Below are 22,322 nucleotides of genomic sequence, written 5' to 3' on the forward strand. Positions count from 1 at the left end.
AGAGGGTACTGATCTTCCCTGAGAACAAGACTTTTTAAATCAATATGTTCCAGAAGAGAACTTTGCGAGGCTTTCATCCGTGAGAAATCTCTTAAAACACCACAAGGAAACCTAAATGCAACCCAATCACTAGCTTAGTGGTTCCTGATAACCACTGGGTAAAGGCAAATTTTCTTCATTTTCCCAAGTAAGACCCACTGGCTTTAAATGTCTATAAAAATGTGAAATTAGATGCACTCAGATCATCCCCAACTGGGCCATCTGTAAAGATCTCATAAGAACACGATTTTCAGCACCTAAACAGTTCCTGGACCATTTTCTTAAACCTTCCGTTATGGCCTCGTTTTGATCTCCCTGCAGTCATATAAACTAATGACTTTTGCTGGAAGCATCAACTGGCAAGAATAACCCCCACTCGCTCTAGCTGAGGGGAAAAAAATGTTAAAGGAGAAAAATGAACAGGAACTTCACATTGTGGATGTATCTGCCACAGAGGGATTCTAAGGTAAAAGTCTCTGTCCTCAAGATAGTCTGCTTGTCCGCTGCCGGACAGCTCACACCAGACCTCATTTTCCCTCAAGGTATTAACCTTCCGGAGAGAGCTTTTCGATGAGGCTTTGATGTGATTGCATATATTAAAGGCATCAGCTCATCACGCGCCTCCGATTAGGAAGGATGTTGGTTATATTCACCGAAAGCACAAAAGAAGTTCAGAGGGGATTGAACAGGAGAAATTATCAGCAAGATCACTAATGTCTATGACACCGTTCATGTTCTATGCTCAGGACATATATAGTTTGTAGTTTAAATGCCTAAAATTGTTGATGACTATCAAATATATTTCAATGAAAACAAAGAAAGGAAGAAAGCTGGTCTGGAAGAACTTGAACTTCTTTGCATAAATTTGGTCATTAAATGCACTATTTTTTTTCTTGCATGTGTTTTTAAACTGTGATAAACTTCACATAACATAAAATTCACCATTTTAGAGTGTACAATCCAGTGGCATTTAGCACGTTCACAGTGTTGTATAACCATGGTCGCTGTCTAGATCCAGAACACTCTTGACCCTAAAGGAAAGCCCACACCCTTTGAGAAGGCACTCTCCATCCTCCCTCCTCCCACACCCTGGGAGCAACGAGTTTGCTTCCTGTATCTGTCGGTTTGCCTAGTTTGGGCATTTCATATAAAGGGAACCGTACAACACGTGGTCTTTCTGTGTCTGACTCCACTCGCTCAGCGTGATGTTCTCAAGGTTTATCCATGGAGCAGCGTGAATCAGTCCTTCATTCCTCTCTACAGCTGAATGATACTCCGCTGTATTCTGTTTATTCAGTCATCAGCCGGTAGACACTTGAATTGTTTCCAGCTTCTGGCTACTGTAAGGAGCGCTGCTATGAACATTCATATACAAGTTTTGGTTTGAAAACCTGCTTTCAATTATTTGGAATATATATCTAGGAATGGGGTTGCTGTAAATGTACTTTTAAATCCTTCTCTGCTATAGTTTCACACCAGAGTTTACAAAGCAACTTTTCCATCTCGTAAGGATATCATAAATTTGCAGCTATCAGCTAATCGAAAAGAAATCATACAGCAATTAAGAAACACTGCCTTAGAGAAGAAGAAAAATCATATGACATCCTTTATGTGCAGAACCTAAAAAGAAATTATACAAATGAACTTATTTACAAGACAGAAACCAACTCACAAACTTAAAGAAGGAACTTAAGATTGCCAGTGGGTACCAATGAGGGGAAGAGATAAGTTAGGGAGTTTGGGATGGACATGTACACCCTGCTGTGTTTACATGGATCACCAGCAAGGACCAACCGTAAGCTCAGTGTCATGCGGCAGCGTGGATGGGAGGGGAGTTTGGGGAAGAATGGATACATGTCTGTGGAAGGCTGAGTCCCTTCACTGTCCTTCACTGTCTGAAACCATCACAACATTGTTAATTGACTATACTCCAGTATAAAATAAAAAGTTAAAAAAAAAAAAAACCAAAGCCACACACACACATACACAAGAAACCTTGTCTCATGAGTGGCAACAGCTAAAGAAGCTTTCTCACGTCCAGTGGAAACCAAAAGACGCCAGTGAAGATGTCCCAGGGAGTGTTTCAGCTGAGCTGGGGAAAGAGTCACTTATGGAAACTAGAAAATACAGGTTCTTGAGTCCAGCTGCAGGCTGGCATTCCCGAGGTCAGGCACAGGGATGTGTATTTGCTCAGTCCTCAGATGTATCAGACGCACACCTCTGGTTGAGCACTCAAAGAATCAGAAGCAGTTTAATCTAGGTCACTCGTGGACCATCAGCCAAGACCAAGGTGTGCCCGCAGCTCAAGCGTGACACTGAGTGGGGAGTGCCCCCTCACGCTGAATGTGAACGAGTCCCTCGCTCGGTCGTGTCCAACTCCGTGTGGCCCCAGGGACTGTAGCCGCCAGGCTCCTCTGTCCATGGGACTCTCCAGGCGAGGACACAGGAGCGGGGCGCCATTTCCTTCTTCAGGGGGTCTTTCCAATTTAGGGACCAAACTCAGGTCTCCTGCACTGTAGACGGATACTTCACCGCGTGAGCTCCCAGGGCAGCCCGTGCTAACACCGACCAGCGAGTTAAAGCTGGACGTGCCCAGGGCCAGCTCCAGTCCTCGCAGGCTTCCTTCAGAAGTCCCTTCACTGGGTTTCTCAGGAACAAAAAAGAAACCACTCTTCCTTCCTAACATATTTCTGGCCAGAATCCTACCTCAAAGGATTTTTATAAGTTAAAACACATTGATTTGAAAATCATAAACCTTACACAATGATAGAAAATATTCTCTAACTCTGAAAAATAATGTTGGCTTAAGCAACAGACAGATTCCTACAGTGCAGTCTATGTACACACATCTTTTAATGAGGAAGAACCACTCATTTCCGTAATGAAATATGTACTTTTTGAGAGTCTATATTTAAGAATTTTGAAAGACTGGCTAAGTGAGCTTTTAAAACAATTACAAGAACACTTGCCAGTACTCTTATTATGCTTTCAAATCTTTTAAGCTGTTCATGCTGACCAGTTGGGAAGTTTTATGGAATGTGGGGAGGAGGTCAATTTGAGAGAAAAGACATGTGGCAACAATTTTTATCCATATTTTTGCAGGGCTTTTTTTCCCTTAAAAAGCTGTGTTGATCAAAAATGTTTTCTTTGAACTTCTGAGGGCACTGATAAATCATAACAACACATAAATAGATATCAAAGAGCAAGTGAGTTTTGGTGATATGTGTGTGTGTGTGTGTGTGTGTGTGTGTGTGTGAAGTCTCCCATCTTGTCTTATCTCCAATAATTCTGGGCCTCCCAGGTGTCACTAGTGGTAAAGAACCTGCCTGCCAACACAGGAGACTTAAGAGACACGGGTTCAATCCCTGGGCTGGGAAGATCCCCTGGAAGAGGAAATGGCAACCCACTCGCCGGGCCACGGTCCGTGGGGTCGCAAAGAGTCAGACACGACTGAGGAGACTTGGCCCTGTAATCCTAGGAGAGCCTATGGCTGAGCCCCCGGGACCTGCGAGTCTTGCGTCCACATCCTAATGTTCTGGAGACGCCAAAATGAAGACGCGGCCTCACTTCCCATGACAGGAGCGGCCTAGCCTCGCCCGACTGAACACTCAGAGCACTTAAAGGATTCCCGAGGGACCTCCCTGCGGGTCCAGGGTGTTAAGACTCCAGGCTTACACTATAGAGGGCATGGGTTCAGTCTCTGGGCAGGGAATTTAAGATTCCACATGCCACGTGGTGTGGACAGAAAAATGAAAAGCCATGGTAAAGGATGCATGATGACGGGCAGACCACAGCACAGATGACAAAACGCCAACGCTGGTGACTCTGGCTCTGAAGGGCACACTGTGGGGGTGTAATTATGAGCCCCCCAGACAGGAGAGTGAAAGGGTTAAAAGGAAGGCGAGAGAACTCAAGTCCACAGGCGAGTCAAGCTGCTGATCAGCCAGTGTATTTAACTAGCTTTTCTATTTCTGGGTTTTGTGGTCCATATAGTTGAACAGCCAGGTTCTCCTAGGATCTGATGTGCTTTGCCCTGTCTAGGGCGCGGTGTGAACCTTCAGCACACAACCACACTGGCATCGGGAGGGCCTAGTGCCAGCTGCCACACAGGGTGCACGTCTTATGGTTTAACAGAGCGTGACCGAGGAGCGGGTGAAAAGACGTCCGTCATCAGCCGTCAGGGACTGTAAATCGGAACCACAATCAGACGGTACTGCATGCTCACTTAGGATGGCTAGCACTGAAAAGAAATGATAAACAAGCGCTGTCGGGGACGTGGAGAAACTGAAACACTCGTCACTTCTGCTGAGAACGTAAAATGGTGCAGTCGATCTGGAAAACAGTTTGGCAATTCCTCCAGAGGCCAAACGTAGACTTACCATGGGATCTAGCAACATCAATCCCAGGTATGTACCCCAGAAAAACGAACACAAATATCCACAGAAGAACCTGCATGAGGATGTACACAGCAGCATTGTTGATGAGAGCTGACAAGCCGACACACTCCAGTGTCCTAGGGACTGGCGGCTGAACAGACAGACGTGCCCTATCCTGCACTGGAACATCATCCACCGCGGAGAGGACAGGACGGGTGGGCGGTGAAAACATCACGCTGGGCGAGCCAGTCACAAAAAGACCACATACTGGGGGAAGAGCAGAGGGAGGCGGCCTAGTAACAGGCATGGAGGTTTTTGTGGGGTGATGAGAAAGCTCTGAGTGGAAATATAAATGATGGCTGAACAATTTTGTGACTACTAATCTCCAATGACTTTAAACTGGTGAATGAATGTGTATCGACATGCCTCGCTGATAGAATTTAAAATGTATAATGTCTATATTACCTAATATGTTACGATATATCATATATCATTTATAATATGAAAGAGAGAGAAGGTCCTTGAAGCGCCTTCAGGCCTGAACCAAGTCGGCAGTCACACTTACCATTCGCAGGTTTTGGGTTGTTCTCGTTTCAACTGCTCTGAGGAGCTCTCTGAACCTCCCGACTCCTCTTGTCAGATTCCTGTGGGCACACAGAATTTGACAGGGCTTCCATCTGGCGTCTGTTAATATTAAATATTTTATACACACGTTCCACTGCATTTTGTCTACATAAAAGCTGTCGGCGAGATGGTAAGTGAACCATCGCTCTGCACGTGTCTGTCCATCTTTGCTCAAGTCTGAAAAATCTGATCTAAGATTGATGGGCTTTGGTGCTTCCACTGTCAAAGTTTCTCAAGCAAAGAAATGCTGGAAAGCCAGATCTGAGGCAAAAATTTTAAAAGGCAAGATATCTTTCACGAGTCTATCTTCCCCCCGCCCAGTAGCTCAGCCTACTTCATTAACTGGCGCAAAACTCTTTTCATCCCAGAATGGGTGGCATAAAGGTCCAGGAACGTGTGTAATGCAGGAAAGCTTCTTGTGACCTGCCTCCTTTGTGAGCAAGACAAGGACAGAGGGATGAAAATGAGGGGCTCCATCGGGCAAGCACTCTGTGTCTCCAAGAACACACACCATTGCCCAGTAAAGCCCCTGCCCGCCCCCAGCCTAACCCCAACCCTAAGCAGGCAGGAAAGGGTCACAGCCCCTCCCGGGAGGGAGTCCCTGGGCTGAGGTCAATGCATCTCACACACGGCCATGCACCTCGCCGTGTGGGTAGCATGTTTCGGGAAGGGGCAAATCAGGCCTGGCTTCCCCCTGACCCACACGCCCAGACCCCACGTGTCTGTCCCCTCTCTGAGGCTGTGCCCGCCCAGCCGGCTGGGATCACTTCCCCGCAGGTCCCTTCACATCGAGCGCTGCCACCTCCTATGACATAACCCGGTGATATTTATAACTGCTCATTAGAACACATCTCGTCTTTCCAAAAACCCAGCGAGCAGGTCAGTCGGTGCCGGCTGCGGCAGAGTCCAGGTATTCGGCTCTCTCCTCAGATGACACTTTAAATCACACAAAGGGATGAAAGCAAACTACACGTGGGTTCTGTATGCACTGAGCACTCACGGGGCCGTTAATTTGTGTCTTATATATCAACGTGACATCCCAGGGCTCTCATTCACAAGAACAGCCCCAGAACTCGAAGATAATGGTTTACTGGCGCCGGGACATAAACACTCCCATAGTCCTCTCACCCACACGTATCAGATGATGTCAGATCAGAGGCTTTACGGTGGCATAAAACGGAAAGCTTGTGCTCAGGACTCCAGGCAGCGCTAAAGGAGACATGAATAAAAATTAGGTAACGGGCCCTGGGACGTGCAATCTAGGCTGCTTTCCGCCTCATTCGCTTTTATGGGGTCTGTGTTCACAGGCGACAGAGTACATTCGCTTTGGACTGAAGCTCCGTTCTCTTAAGTAACACGGCGGGCGGGGGGTGGGGAGGGCAACCAGCTACAGCTGAGGAAGGGATGGGCGGGACAGAGCAGCGGCGTTTTAGTCCAGAATCCCAGAGTAAACTCCTGGTGTGTACAAAGAGAGGCTTCCCTGGTGGCCCAGGAGGAAGGGGTCCACCTGCTATGCAGGAGAGGCGGGTTCGATCCCTGGGTGGGGAAGAGCCCCTGGAGAAGGAAAGATCAACCCACTTCAGTATTCTCGCCTGGGAAATCCCAGGACAGAGGAGCCTGGCGGGCTCCAGTCCACGGGGTTACCAGAGTCTGACATGACCGAGCGCACACAGCTCACGCGTGCTTACATGCACACGGAAACAAACCAGGGCGTTTTAGACTGTGAGTAAAGGTGGCGCTGAGACAGCGTCAGCGGAGACCCGGGTGTACACGGCTGTCTTTGCAGGGGGAGCTAGGCGTTGAGGAGGCAGTATTCAATCCAAACGCCCTAACTCAGGGGGAAGACCCCAGGTGGGGGCTGGCCCTTCAGAAGTCTCCCAGGCCCTGCTCGCAGAGGGAGATACTTGTCAGGTTACAGAAACACAGAGTTTTCTGGCTAGAAATGATCCCGACGTGACCTAGTGCACCAGACACCAAAGAGGAGCGGCTCGCCCTGAGTCGCACGGCAGCGAGAGGGCCGGCTGGGAGCCTTCTGCCAAAGCTCTCCCCTTGCAGACAAAGGAAGCGCGCGCTCAGGCCGCAGGCCGGCGCTTGCAGGAGAGCAAATCACCAGGAACACTAGCAAGGCCTGTCTTCTTAGAGAACCGGCCTGCGGTCGCCGGAGGGAGGACAGGGAAGGGATGGCTGCGGAGTTGGGGAAGGACGTGCACGCGGCGGCATGTAAATGGGTCACCAGCAAGGCCTGCTGCGCGCGGGTAGCTGCGCGCCGGCCCGGCGGCCTGGGCGGGAGCGGGCCTTGCGGGGAAAGGACACCCGCGCGCGTGCGCCTGGGTCCCCTCGCGGTCCGCCTGAAACCATCACGACGTTGCTAATCGGCTACACCCCAATACAAAGTAAAAAGCTTACAATAAAATACTCGGGGGGAAAAGAAAAGAAGGCCTGTTTTACATGATTGATATGCAAATTCATATGCACATAACACAAATCTGACGGTTCCAGTGATCTCAGCGAATGAACTCCTCCTAGAAACTGGTTTAAAAACGAAGCAAAACCCGCAGGCGCCGGAGAAGCAGCCTGGTGTCCGGGGCGAGGCTCGCCGCCCGGCCGAGGACAGCGGTGCAGAGCCGCCGTGCGGGGACCGGGCGGCCTCCCGCGCAGGGCCGGCGCCCCCCGGCGGCCGCGGCAGGAGGTCCCGTCCCCGGGGACAGCGGCCCCCGGGCGGGCCAGACCGGCAGCCGCGCAGGGGCTCCCGAGCACCGCCCTGCCTCTGAGCAAATCCGCGCTCTTCTCAGACTGCCTCGTTTTTTTCTGGGAAGAGCTTTGGCTGCAGAGTCAAGCGCTTCCAGAAGCCGGAGAGAAGTGCGCTCAACAGAGGGTCCGCAGTGACCGCCGCGCGGGGACCAGCGCGGGGCTGGCAGCCGCAGGAAGGGGCTGGAGGGGGCAGGTCGCACATCGTGAGCATCAGAAAAGGAGCAAGGTGTCCTAAATGCAGAGACATCCAACCACCAGCAGCTCTTATACCACTCCCAGGTTTCTATAGTCACATAATTTTATTCAAGCAATCACTTCCACGGTTGCCATGACAGCAGAAAAAAAAATTTTTTTAATATAATCATGATAGAAACAGAAAAAGATTAACTTGCAAGCACTACATTCTAGAGGCTATGAAACACCCCCAATTTGAGGGAAATAAATAAAAACTACAGGGTTGCTTTCATGTCTCTAAACTACTAGTTTATTCTTACAGTGTTGACACCCGTGAAACAGCTAGAATGAACTACTGCTTAGAAACTCCACTCCAGAACGAAGAGAAAGAGAGCCAAGGACTCTCCCGGGTTTGACGGTTTCCATAGACCCCTGACATGAGGTTATTTATTCCGTTTCAACACCCCTGACTGAGGGAGTGCAATGATGTCAGAATTCATTATGGAAAACGAGTCTCAAAAAAAACTCTCGCCAGCACTCGCGCAGCGGCCACTGGCGAGCGGTCAGAACTCGGGGTTCACCTCCTGCACCTCGCTTCTTGAGCTGGGGGAGCTTGCCTCCGCGGGGGACGGTTCCCAGCAGCTCGGCCCCCACCGAGGAGAAAGGGTCTGCAGGTCCCTGGAGCACCAGCCCGACAGGAGGGCGGAAGCCGCCCACGTCGCCGGGGCCCCAGCCCTGCTTTGCCGGGGCCCCAGCTGCAGGCAGAGCTCCCCGTCCTCAGCCGAGCCCGGGGCAAACCCAGGCGGGGGAAGGCCCACCTGAGGCCCCAGGTCTCAGTGCCCTGAGGTTGGGGCAGGAGCAGGACCCCCTGAGGACGCCGGGGGAGGGGGGTGAGGGTGGTTAGACATTGACTGGCCAGCACCGGCCCCTTCTTGACCTCCTGGGCCCTGAAATCAGCATTTCTGACGGCTGGTCTCTGAAATCTACGTTCTCACGTACAAATTTACAGCAGTGTCTGTTCATGTCCTGTTCTGCTGTGACTCCGAACCGCACACTCAGCTCTTTAAATACTGTCACCTGTCTCTATGCTATCAAACCAAGGGGGAAACATGCAGGAAGGAAGCCAGAGCTCCAGAAGCAACCTCCAAACGGAAAACCAAGTCTCAGAGCAGCTCGGAGACTAGAGAATCATTTCACCTCATGATGGACAGCGACCTCAACAGCAAGCTCATTATATTATCTTACATTACATTCATTTACATTTTCACATACACTTCTTGGGAGCCAGGTGGGAAAATACAATCCCTCCTCTTCCAATTTGTCCTTCCAAATTATCTTCTAGCCTCAGAGTTTGGCCCAGGTCACCAGTGCACTTAAATTCAATATCAACTGTCATTGTCATGCAAACTCATAGTTCTGCTGTGAATAAAATACTTTCCATACAAGATGTCAAATTCCTAGGTCATAAGGGAAAAGTTACTTGTTAGCGTAGGTTCAATATTTTTTCTCCTTGTCTGTGGTTGAAAACTTTAAAGATCAATTTTAGAACACGTCAACACAGTAGATCTCTTAAAGCTAAGAAATCGTTTGGCTTTTTCCACGTTCCTTTTTACCAACTGGCGTTTCTGAACCTAAGTGATAAGTTATTTCATAATTACTGAGCCCCAAACTTGGGCAGGGCTTCCCCAGAGGCTCAGATGGTAAAGAATCCGCCTGCAATACGGAAGACTTGGGTTTGATCCCTGGGTCGGGAAGATACCCTGGAGGAGGGCATGGCAACCCACTCCAGTGTTCTTGTCTGGAGAATCCCATGGACTACCGTCCATGGGGTCGCAGAGTCGGACACGATTGAGCGACTAAGAACAGAACATACTTGGGTAACTCTGGGAGATGGTGAGGGACTGGGAGGCCTGGCGTGCTGCAGCCCACGGGGCTGTGAAGAGCCAAACCTCCTCACACGGCAGTTCCAGGCTCATCCCCGAGGGTACGTGGTGAGCGAGGAGAGCGCCAGGAACCACGGCTGTCTTCACATCCCCGACGAGAACGTACGCGCCTTGAGGACCCACGTCTTTGTCCCTCCAACACAGCCAGCATCCAGAAAGTGCTCAATAACTACGTATTGAATGAGTGAAATTCAGAACTGCCAGGAGCTGAGTGAACCAAGGCCCCGAGGGCACGCGTTTTCTCGGTTTTTTGCCCCCTCCTTTCTCACTGCACACAGATCAGCAGGCTGCTCAGCAAGCGTTACTGTAAACGGAATCCGCCTCTTACTGGGTCTGCAGCATGGATGTCGGGGGAGCAGCAACACAGCGGGCAACGCGCCCGGCGTGCCCCGCCTGGCAGCCTCGAGAGGGCTGTGTGCATAAAGAGGAGTTTGAGGCTTTAAAACAAAAAGTCTTTCAGAGAAGCTTTGCTGCCCAGGTGCCTTTCCACGCACCCCCGCCCTCTGACCGCAGACTCCTAAGTCACGCTTCAAGACCCGGTCAGAGGCCGCCTTGGAGACCCTTTCCTGCGCTTCCGGGGAAGACGGCACCGCCTCCCGCTGCTGTCCGCAGGGCGCACGTGCTTTGAGCACGGACAACATTCAACACACTGATTTTCACTTGTATCTGTGTCTGCGGCCTCCGTAAGGGCACAGGCCCACTGTGTGCCCACCTTTCCATGTCCCAGCGGCCTCACAGAGCTGACCAGTCCCCCAGGGGCCCTTAGTAAGCTGTGCATCCCCCGGAGAAAGAAACAGACGACAGCGATTTCACATTCGTGACCACACACTAGGAGACGCACCTGACCATGTCTGGACACTGTCATCACTTAGAACTCTAGAAAAACAGAAATGCATCTGGGCTTCCCTGGCGGCTCAGATGGTAAAGAGTCTGCCTGCAGTGCGGGAGACCTGGGCTCGATCCCTGGTAGGAAAGATCCCCTGGAGGAGGGAATGGCAGCCCACCCCAGCATTCTGGCTTGGGTACTCCCGTGGACAGAGGAGCCTGGTGGGCTACAGTCCACGGGGTCACAGAGAGTCAGACACGACTGCGGGACTGACACAAAACACAGTGCATCTCCAGGTCAATTTCTCTTTGTTCTCAGCTTTGGAAATGCTTCCCCTTCATTTATATGACGTTAGTATTGTCTACATGGAAAAAGTCTGGAATCGAAACCAGATCTCCCGATCTGGAAAGTGGGAGAAGAAAAAGACATCCTTCACACTCCAGAAGGCCACGTCTGGCCTGCTGTCAGGGAGCTGTTTTTCCCAGAATGGATTCCAGCTTCTCCCTCTGCACGCTCTTCGCCTCAGATCCACTAACAGGCGTCCTTGAGGACAGATGGCTCACTGCAGTCGGGGCCCAGGGACCAAACCCACAACCTTGGCCTCGTTAGAGGACTCTCTCTGATCCTGGGGCGAGCTGGCTGTCGCCTAGATACGGCGGAGGGCGTGAGAGCCGCGCGCCGGGCATCAGCGGCAGGGTGAAGCCTCGAAAGTCTCTCTGCAAACCTAACGAGGGTTGCAAGAGGCTTAGCAACGAGGGCTTCCTCCTGACAAACGCGGAGTCAACCAGGCGCCCCGTTCAGCCAGCCTGGTGGCCTTGCCGCGGGGAGCAGGTGCCGGTCCGGCAGGACAGGCACGCGAGGCCTGGGGGCCCTGCTGAGCCTGCCACCCTCGGCCCGTGGCGGGTGATAACTGGACGCCCTGCCTCTGTGTGCCGTCATCCAGACACCAGGCTTCTCTGACTGTAACCCCATGGACCACAGGGCTCCAGGCCTCCCTGTCCATCACCAGCTCCCAGAGTTCACTCAAACTCATGTCCATTGAGTCGGTGGTGCCATCCAGCCTTCTCATCCTCTGTCGTCCCCTTCTCCTCCTGCCCCCAACCCCTCCCAGCATCAGGGTCTTTTCCAATGAGTCAGCTCTTCGCATGAGGTGGCCAAAGTACTGGAGTTTCAGCTTCAGTATCAGTCCTTCCAATGAACACCCAGGACTGATGTCCTTTAGGATGGACTGGTTGGATCTCCTTGCAGTCCAAGGGACTCTCAAGAGTCTTCTGCAACACCACCATTCAAAAGCATCAGTTCCTCAGTGCTCAGCTTTTTTTATGGTCCAACTCTCACATCCATACATGACTACTGGAAAAACCATAGCCTTGACTAGATGGACTTTTGTCGGCAAAGTGATGTCTCTGCTTTCTAATATGCTGTCTAGACAGCCAGATAAACTGCCACAGGGGCTTGAACGGAAGGACAACATACCCTCCTACTGGCTCCCCCCTCCCCCTGACTTCCAGGCTCTGGGGAAACACGGGATACAGAAGGGCCTGCCCTCTCCCACCCTCCTTCCTTTTAACCTTTGGAAATGAGTCAAAGGATGTCCATCCTCATTCAGAAAACAACAGCAAGCGTCCACTGGGCACCAGAGGAGGATGCGGGGATGTGGCGCTGGGCCAGCCAAAAAGCGTGCATCCCCCTGAGCCCGGATCCTTTTTGTTTTTAATTTTTATTTACTTATTTTTGGCTGCACCGGTCTTCACTACTGCTGCTCAGGCTTCTCGAGTGCTGGCTGCTCTCTAGCTGTGGCGTGCAGCTTCTAATTGCAGTGGCTTCTCTTCTTGCAGAACACAGGCCCCAGAGCACAGGCTCAGTCTTGTGGCTCACGGGCTTAGTTGTTCTGCAGCAGGTGGGATTTGCTCAAACCAGGGATCGAACCCATGTCTCTCCATTGGTGGGCAGATTCTTAACCACTGGACTACCAGGGAAGTCTCTGAACTTGGAACTTAATGAGGCTCAGTTTGACCTAAGAGGCCTCTTGGTACCTAATGCAGAGCTGGACTCAATCTCATGGCACTTTTAACAAACCAAAGCTCACCTAACATACGAGGCTCGCTCTTCAAAGTATTCACCTGAAAATCAGGTCTCATCTACATTCTCAAACAGCATAGAACACATAATCTGGAGCCAGACCGTCTGGGCTCAGACACAAGCTCAGCCACTTAACTAGTTACTGACTGTGGGCAAGTGCTATGCCTTGGTTTCCTCATCTGTAAAATGGGGAGAACAAATGCACTCACCTCATAGACTGGCTGTAGGAATTCAGTGAGTTAATACATGGAGTAAGAACTTTTTAAGTGTTCACAATTATTATTACTATTAACCTCAAAGCTGTGCCATTGCTCAAAACAGTTTTGGAATTCTGGAATCTACCTCCAAGTTGATATATAGACACACAAGTCTGTTTTACTTCTTTGAAGTCCTTTAATATTGAAGAAGAAAAAAGATATTCCCAATTCGATGGATTCATTCACTGTGCTATTTACTGAAAGCTTAAGAAAAGCTGTGACCAACCTAGATAGCATATTAAAAAGCAGAGACATTATTTTGCCAACAAAGGTCCATCTATTCAAAGCTATGATTTTTCCAGTAGTCATGTATGGGTGTGAGAGTTGGACTATAAAGAAAGTTGAGCACCGAAGAATTGATGCTTTTGAACTGTGGTGTTGGAGAAGACTCTTGAGAGTCCCTTGGACTGCAAGGAGATCCAACCAGTCCATCCTAAAGGAAATCAGTCCTGAATATTAGGTGGAAGGACTGATGCTGAAGCTGAAACTCCAATTCTTTGGCCACCTGATGCAAAGAACTGACCATTGGGAAAGACCCTGATGCTGGGAGGGATTGGGGGCAGGAGGAGAAGGGGACGACAGAGGATGAGGTGGTTGGATGGCATCACCGACACAATGGACATGAGTTTGAGCAAGCTCTGGGAGATAGTGATGGACAGGGAGGCCTGGCGTGCTGCAGTTCATGGGGTCTCAAAGAGTCAGACGCAACTGAGCGATTGAACTTAACTGAACCATGCTCACAATGATGAGACAACACTGATGTCAGGCGGGAAAAAGCTCTCTCCTGGGGCCTTGTGGTCACTCTAGCAGCAAAGAATGGTGGTTAGGGGTGCTGGTGTCCATGGGGGAGCAGCAGTCTCCACCAAGAGACTTTTCTCAGTGGTAAAGAATTTGCCTGCCAGTGTAGGAGAGGCAAGTTCAATCCCTGGGTCATAAAGATTTCCTGGAGAAGGAAACAGCAACCCACTCCAGTATTCTTGCCCGGGAAATCCCATGGACAGAGGAACCTGGCGGGCTACAGTCCATGGGGTCGCAAAGGAGTCGGACACAACTCGGCCACTAAAAGAACAAGAAGAATGGAATCACAGGGGCCAGGTGAAACTCGGAGCCGTGAGCCTGGGTGGCTGAGCCACTAGAGGCAGTTCAGCGGCAGACTCGTGGTTTAGGCAGTTGAGCCACTAACGTGCTAGGAGAAGCCGATACCAAGCTGACAAGTGAACAGTTGGGCCAACCTCACTCGCTTCCATGGAGGCACTGTCTTTCCAGACCAGTCCGGGCGGGAAGACACGCACACGGAGCCCAAGAAGAGGAGAGGCGCAGGCCGGGCTCCAAGGGACGTGCTTCATTACGAAACCCTGAGACGCACCCGGGGCATCTAAATCCATTAAAAAACGTTAATAATAGAGGAAAGACCGTTGAGGAGGCAGGGCTGGTCTGCTAACAATGACTTCAAACATTCGTGGCGTCTAAGCCGCAGTCACCCAGTTGGACCATCCTGACTGTGCAGTCCCCTGGGCTGGGGGACAGGGGGCAAACAGGACACCGAGGCGGGGGTCCTCCCGGGTGGACCGCACCTGGGCCGCGAGGGGGGCAGAGGGCAGCATCCACTCCCGTTCTAACACTGGACACAGAAGAAACGCATTTCCAAAACATCCTCTCGGGACAACGCTGCAAAAGATATGACAAGTGAGGAGAAGGACTAAATCTTCAGGAGTCACGGGCCCAAATGCCTCCAGGAGCCAAGCAGGGAGCAGAAGGGGACAAGCTGAGCGGGGAGGGGGCCGCGGGTCTGGGGGAGGCGCTCGGCCCCGTGGAGGGGCACATTCACATCGGGCAGAACCCCTGGGAGGGAGGGACCCATTCACAGCCGGGCAGACCCCCTGGGAGGGGAGGGACCCGTTCACAGCCGGGCAGAACCCCTGGGAGGGAGGGACCCATTCACACCCTGGCAGAACCCCTGGGAGGGGAGGGACCCGTTCACACTCGGGCAGATCCCCTGGGAGGGGAGGGACCCGTTCACAGCCGGGCAGAACCCCTGGGAGGGAGGGACCCGTTCACAGCCGGGCAGAACCCCTGGGAGGGGAGGGACCCGTTCACACCCGGGCAGACCCCCTGGGAGGGGAGGGACCCGTTCACACCCGGGCAGACCCCCTGGGAGGGGAGGGATCCGTTCACACCCGGGAGGGCAGACCCCCTGGGAGGGGAGGGACCCATTCACACCCTGGCAGACCCCCTGGGAGGGGAGGGACCCGTTCACAGCCGGGCAGAATCCCTGGGAGGGGAGGGACCCGTTCACACCCGGGCAGAACCCCTGGGAGGGGAGGGACCCGTTCACACCCGGGAGGGCAGAACCCCTGGGAGGGGAGGGACCCGTTCACACCCGGGAGGGCAGACCCCCTGGGAGGGGAGGGACCCATTCACACCCTGGCAGACCCCCTGGGAGGGGAGGGACCCGTTCACAGCCGGGCAGAACCCCTGGGAGGGGAGGGACCCGTTCACACCCGGGCAGACCCCCTGGGAGGGGAGGGACCCGTTCACACCCGGGCAGAACCCCTGGGAGGGAGGGACCCGTTCACAGCCGGGCAGAACCCCTGGGAGGGGAGGGACCCGTTCACACTCGGGCAGATCCCCTGGGAGGGGAGGGACCAGTTCACACTCGGTCAGATCCCCTGGGAGGGGAGGGACCCGTTCACACTCGGGCAGATCCCCTGGGAGGGGAAGGGGAGCTGGGCCGCGCGCGGCACATGAAGTGAAGTCGCTCAGTGATGGCCAACTCCGTGACCCTGTGGGCTGCAGCCCGCCAGGCTCTTCTGTCCATGGGGTCCTCCAGGCAGGAAGACTGGAGTAGGTTGCAATTCCTCCTTCCGGGGATCTTCCCCACCCAGGGATCGAACCCACGTCTCCTCGGCTCCTGCGTTGGCAAGCGGGTTCTTCACCACTGAGCCACCTGGGACCCAGCCCGTGACATACTGTGGTCATTTTTCTCAGCGGACAAGTATTTGGCATGTTCTGTAGTTTTACCCAGGAGGAAACAAAGGCTCGAAGATGTTAAGTGAGGTGCCCGCGGTTATCACGCAGCCCACATAACCCAGGCCCAGCCTGACTCCGGTGCCCAGAAAAGACGGGCCCCGTCAGGCAGGGGCCTGCACGCAGCCTGGAAACTGCGCCTAACTCCCGGGGCACAGAGGCGACACGCGGGGCAGGAGAGAAACGGGAGGAGGCCGGCGGCCGGACCCGGCTCGGAGGGCGGCCGTGAGTGCGGGCGACTCGGGGCGCGTCTCTGCCGCCTGGGCCAGCCTTCAGAACCCCGAGGCGGGCCGGGTGGACTCAGAGACTAAGGTTCTCAAAACGACCGTCACACAAACCCAGTCTGCCCACAGGCGTGCCGTCCTCGCGGATGTGGCCCTTCCTGGGAGCGGCCCAGCCGGCAGGCGGCCGGGCGCTCAGCGGGCCCTGCAGTGTCTGCGGGGAAGCGCCCTGCAAAGCAGCCAGCGGGGCGCTCGGCGCCTGCGGGGAGAGTTCGTCAGGCGGCTTCGCTATCCGCAAGCCCGTCCCCGCCATTCAGAAGAGCTGACATATACTCACGGATCTCAACAAGGACGTTACAAACGAGTGCCCTCGCTCACCAGGACAGCCGCCCGAGACTGCACTGCCTCGGAGCAGAGAGCGGGTCCGGGGTAAGGCTCGCGGCCCGCCTGCCCCGCGGGGCGCTCCTGCGGGCATCGCGGCGCCTCTGCGGGCATCGGGGCGCTCCTGCGGGCATCGGGGCGCCTCTGCGGGCCTCGGGGCGCTCCTGCGGGCCTCGCGGCGCCTCTGCGGGCCTCGGGGCGCTCCTGCGGGCATCGGGGCGCCTCTGCGGGCCTCGCGGCGCCTCTGCGGGCCTCGGGGCGCCTCTGCGGGCCTCGGGGCGCTCCTGCGGGCCTCGGGGCGCCTCTGCGGGCCTCGCGGCGCCTCTGCGGGCCTCGGGGCGCTCCTGCGGGCATCGCGGCGCCTCTGCGGGCCTCGCGGCGCCTCTGCGGGCCTCGGGGCGCTCCTGCGGGCCTCGGGGCGCCTCTGCGGGCCTCGGGGCGCTCCTGCGGGCCTCGGGGCGCCTCTGCGGGCCTCGCGGCGCCTCTGCGGGCCTCGGGGCGCCTCTGCGGGCATCGGGGCGCCTCTGCGGGTCTCGGGGCGCCTCTGCGGGCATCGGGGCGCCTCTGAGGGCCTCGCGGCGCCTCTGCGGGCCTCGGGGCGCTTCAGTGGGCCTCGCGGCGCTTCTGCCGGCCTCGGGGCGCCTCTGCGGGCCTCGGGGCGCTTCGGCCGGCCTCGCGGCACTTCTGCGGGCATCGGAGCGCTTCGGCGGGCCTCAGAGCGCCTCTGCGGGCCTCGGGGCGCCTCTGCGGGCATCGGGGCGCTTCTGCTGGCCTCGCGGCGCCTCTGCGGGCATCGGGGCGCCTCTGCGGGCCTCGCGGCGCCTCTGCGGGCATCGCGGCGCTTCTGCGGGCATCTCAGCGCAGCACCGCTGCTCGGAGAACATCCGCCGCCACCGCCTTCTTCGAGGTGACGCGAGCCGGTCCCACGCAGACCTCAGCCGACTGCTCTGCTCCGGATGGTTCTCCCACCAACTTAGCGAGCGGCCAGGACCTCTTATCCCCAACTGACAGAGGCAGAAACTGAGCCCCACAGAGGGAGTGGGCAAGGCCCGCCTGACAGCGCCGGGCCAGCAGCGGAGCCAGGACCCGATCCCCCGATCCCCGGCGCAGGGACCGCTCCCCCACGCGCTTGGCTTCCTTCTCGCCCATCTTTTATTGACACCCCCCCCCCCGACCCCAACTATTTAACTCCTGTTCTATAAAATATGGGCTTCCCAGGGGCTGCAGTGGTAAAGAATCCGCCTGCCAATGCAAGAGATAGATGCGAGTTCGATCACTGGGTGGGGAAGATCCCCTGGAATAGGAAACCCCAGGGAAGTGGGCATCCCACTCCAGTATTCATGCCTGGCACGGGCAGAGGAGCCGGGGTCACAAAGAGTTGGACATGACTAGCACGCATGCACACACATAAAATATAGATGCAGAAAGCCAGGTAAAACAGACATATCACTTACAGAATTATTACAAGGTAGAAACCCTTGTAACTATCACCCAAGTTTTATTTTTTATTTTTTTTAAAAGGACTCTTGTCATTCAATCCATCCCAATGAACAAGCCCTTCCCTCCATCCAAGGGAGGTACTGTGCTTCCCTGGTGGCTCAGCTGGTAAAGAATCCACCCGCAATGCAGGAGACCTGGATTCAGTTCCTGGGTTGGGAAGAGCCCCTGGGGAAGGGAAAGGCTACCCACTCCTGTATCCTGGCCTGGAGAATTCTAGGGACTGTGTAGTCCATGGGGTCGCAAAGAGCTGGACACGACTGGCGACTTCCACTTTCCATCCAAGGTAAATGTGCCCTTGACTTTCACACTCATCGCTTCACTCCACTTCCTTACAGCTTAACCACTCAGGCACATATCCTTCACGAGAGTTTAGTCTTGCCTGCTTGTTTTCCTTGATGAGTCTTTAAAATCTCTCAATCTACAGGTTCTCCGTTTATCTCTTTCCTTCCGTTACAATTTACCGGTTAAAGAATCTGAGCGGTCTGACTCGCGAGTTTCCCATTGGCTGGAAAACCACAGTCATGCAGATCACCACAGTCCTCCTTACCTTGTATTTCCTGCATCTCGGGGTTGGGTTTCAAGCCTTAACCTGTTCAGGTTCCATCCCTTTGCGAGAATTTGCTGGCTGTGGCTGTGGCTCTTTGTTTGATGCTAGCAGCCCTTGACACTTGATGGTTAGAGATGTTTATTCACTGGAGTTACAAAATGGTGACATTGTACTTCTGTCGCCACATTTTCATTTACTAGCTGGAGTAACTTTATAGGGAGGTATTTCCTTTCATCTAATATTTGGTTTTCCACTTCACATAGTAAAGGTAGGAAAAATGTCCAATTCTTTCTTTTTGTCTACTTTGTTGGATGCTGAATTAGAACTCATGAATTTAAACACATCTGATGGGACTGCTGCAATTCTTATCCTTTCTGAAATTCAAATTGCCCCCTATACAGCTGGAACTCCATGTTAGAAAACAAGGCCCGAGAAATCTTTCTTCGTTCTCTTGCTGACTGAAATGCAGAGATTTTACAAGCTTGTCTTATTTATTTCCTACCCAGAAATGAATGAGGCTTCTTTCATTGGAAAATGATGCTTCAGGCTCACACTTGAGGCAGCAGGGATGGTCACTGCTCCTGGGCCAGGCACCGAGTCGGACCTCCTCCCCTCCCCTCCTCCCGCTGAAGGACTTACTTCAAGGACTGTCCCTCTCTCTCAGCCTCTTCCGCTCGCTGTCTCACACACAAGCATACGTGCGCATTTACACACACGCACACACAGTCATTCAACTCAGTCATTCACGTTTAGGATTATACTTTATATATTATATATACTTTATACACATTATTATTATGTGTATACTTACTTGTGTATTAATATACCTCGTGTATATCCTACAGAGTCTGTACCAGCTGAGCCACCAGGGAAGCCCAGATTACACTACAGCTAGCCCGCGCTGCAGAGGGTGTGGAGAGAAGGGGGCCCTCCCACACTGCTGGGGGAACGCGAGCCGGTGCGGCCACTGTGGAGACCAGTGTGAAGGCTCCTCAGAAAACTAAGACCGGAATTATCAAACGATCCAGAACTCATGCTCCTGGGCATATCCCCGGACAAGACCGTAATTCAAACAGATCCACGCACCCCTATGCTCACAGCAGCGCCGTTCGCAACAGCCGAGTCACGAGACACCCCGAAGGTCCCTCAGCAGCCGGACAGATACAGACGCCGCGGCGCCTGCTGGGCAGACACCCGAGAAAGCCAGAGCTGAAGGACGCGCCCCGGGTCCCCCGGAGCGCTGTTTACAGCAGCGGGGACACGGCCGCGACCCAGACGTCCATCCGCAGATGAATGGACACAGAAACTGTGGTACATGTATACAATGGAGTATTACTCAGCTATCAAAAAGAATGCATTTAAGCCAAGTCAGTCCTAATGAGGTGGATGAAGCTAGAGCCTATTAGACATGAATGAAGAAAGAAGTCTTAGAATGAAGTCAGTCAGAAAGACACAGACAAATACTGTATATTAACACGTGCATATGGAATCTGGAAAGATGGTACTGACGAGCCTGTTTGCAGGGCAGCGGTGGAGACGCAGAGAACAAACCTGTGGACACCGTGGTGGGGCGGACACATTGAGAAGACAGTGTAAAAACAGATACATCACCACGTGTCAAACAGAGGGCCAGTGGGGATTGCTGGGTAACACAGGGAGCTCAACCCAGCACTCCGTGACAGCCTCGAGCGGTGGGATGGGAGAGAGAAGGGAGCGAGGTTTAGGAGGGAGCGGTCACGTGTGCCCCTGTGGCTGATTCATGCTGATGCACGGCAGAATCCAAAGCAATGTTGTAAAGCAGTTATCCTCCCCAAAAAAGTGGTACATATGTAAAACAGAATACTACTCAGCCATAAAAAATAATGCGATCATGCCAACTGCGGCAACACGGATGCAACTAAAGCTTAGTGTATTAGGTGAAGTAAGTCAGAAAGACAAATACTGGATGATGTCATTTATATGTGGAATCTAAAATGTGGTACACATGAACCCATCTACAAAACAGACTCACAGACAGAAGAGACGTGCCGCTGCCAGGGGAGAGGAGGGTGGCAGGACGGGAGGTAGGGGATTCGCAGGGACACCCGTTATGTACCATATGGACACACCGCAGGGTCCTGCGCGGAGCTACACTCAGTGCCCCGTGATAAACCACGACGGAGAGGGTGTTTTAAAGAGAATGTCTATGTGCGTTCAGTGAGGCACTTTGCTCTGCAGCAAATTCAGGACTAGAGTTTTCCCTCGATTTCTTCTCTCTTAAATGCATGCTGCCTTTCTCTCATACCAAGACTCCTGATTCCGAAGGACACAGGGGAAAAAAGAAATAGAATGTTCCATAAATATTAATCTGCCTATTTTATGTTGTACAAAATGTCTCAAGGTATCAATACTAATCATACCACCATCATTATGATTATAGAAAAGCTAAAAGAAAACTTATTTTCTGTATATGTTATTAGTATTCTCCTTTCACTTACTAGTTTATGGTTATACTATATCCATTATGAGACAAAGAAATATTGAGGCAGGACATATGCTTAGAAAAAAAGAAGAGTCAAATACTGAATGCAGAGTTCCAAAAAATAGCAAGGAGAGAAAAGAAAGCCTTCCTCAGCAATCACTGCAAAGAAATGCAGGAAAACAATAGCCTGGCAAAAACTAGAGATCTCGTCAAGAAAATGAGAGATACCAAGGGAACATTTCAAGCAAAGATGGGCTCAATAAAGGACAGAAATTGTATGGACCTAACAGAAGCAGAAGATATTAAAAAGAGGTGGCAAGAATACACAGAAGAACTATACAAAAAAGATCTTCATGACTCAGATAACCATGATGGTGTGATCACTCACCTAGAGCCAGACATCCTGGAATGAGAAGTCAAATGTGACTTAGGAAGTATCACTATGAACAAAGGTAGTGGAGGTGATGGAATTCCAGCTGAGCTATTTCAAATCCTGAAAGATGATGCTGTGAAAGTGCTGCACTCAATATGCCAGCAGATTTGGAAAACTCAGCAGTGGCCACAGGATTGGAAAAGGTCTGTTTTCATTCCAATCCCAAAGAAAGGCAATGCCAAAGAATGTTCAAACTACTGCACAATTGCACTCATCTCACATGCTAGCAACGTAATACTCAAAATTCTCCAAGCCAGGCTTCAACAGTACATGAAACGAGAACACCCAGATGTTCAAACTGGATTTAGAAAAGGCAGAGGAATCAGAGATCAAATTACCAACGTCCACTGGGTCATTAAAAAAGCAAGAGAATTCCAGAAAAACACCTACTTCTGCTTCATTGACTATGCTAAAGCCTTTGACTATGTGGATCACAACAAACTGTGGAAAATTCTTCCAGAGGTGGTAATACCAGACCACCTTACCAGCCTCCTGAGAAATCTGTATGCAGGTCAAGAAACAACAGTTAGAACCAGACATGGAACGATGGACTGGTTCCAAATTGGGAAAGGAGTATGTCAAGGCTGTATATTTTCACCCTGCTTATTTAACTTATATGCACATCATGCAAAATGACAGGCTGGATGAAGCAAAAGCTGGAATCAAGATTGCTGGGAGAA

General features: G+C 52.6%; 1 protein-coding gene across 6 annotated transcripts in view; it reads right to left on the minus strand.

Moving 5' to 3' along the window:
* Nucleotides 1-22,322, minus strand: part of TTC7B (tetratricopeptide repeat domain 7B) — a 266,980-nt gene that overhangs the window by 128,695 nt on the left and 115,963 nt on the right. For all 6 annotated transcript variants that reach the window (XM_065941200.1, XM_065941203.1, XM_065941202.1 and 3 more), the window contains exon 6: nt 4,981-5,059. In XM_065941200.1, coding sequence (XP_065797272.1) covers nt 4,981-5,059 — 79 coding nt within the window. The remainder of the gene's footprint in view (nt 1-4,980; nt 5,060-22,322) is intronic.

This window comes from Muntiacus reevesi, chromosome 7, assembly GCF_963930625.1.
Source record: "Muntiacus reevesi chromosome 7, mMunRee1.1, whole genome shotgun sequence".
Classification (NCBI taxonomy): Eukaryota; Metazoa; Chordata; class Mammalia; order Artiodactyla; family Cervidae; genus Muntiacus; species Muntiacus reevesi.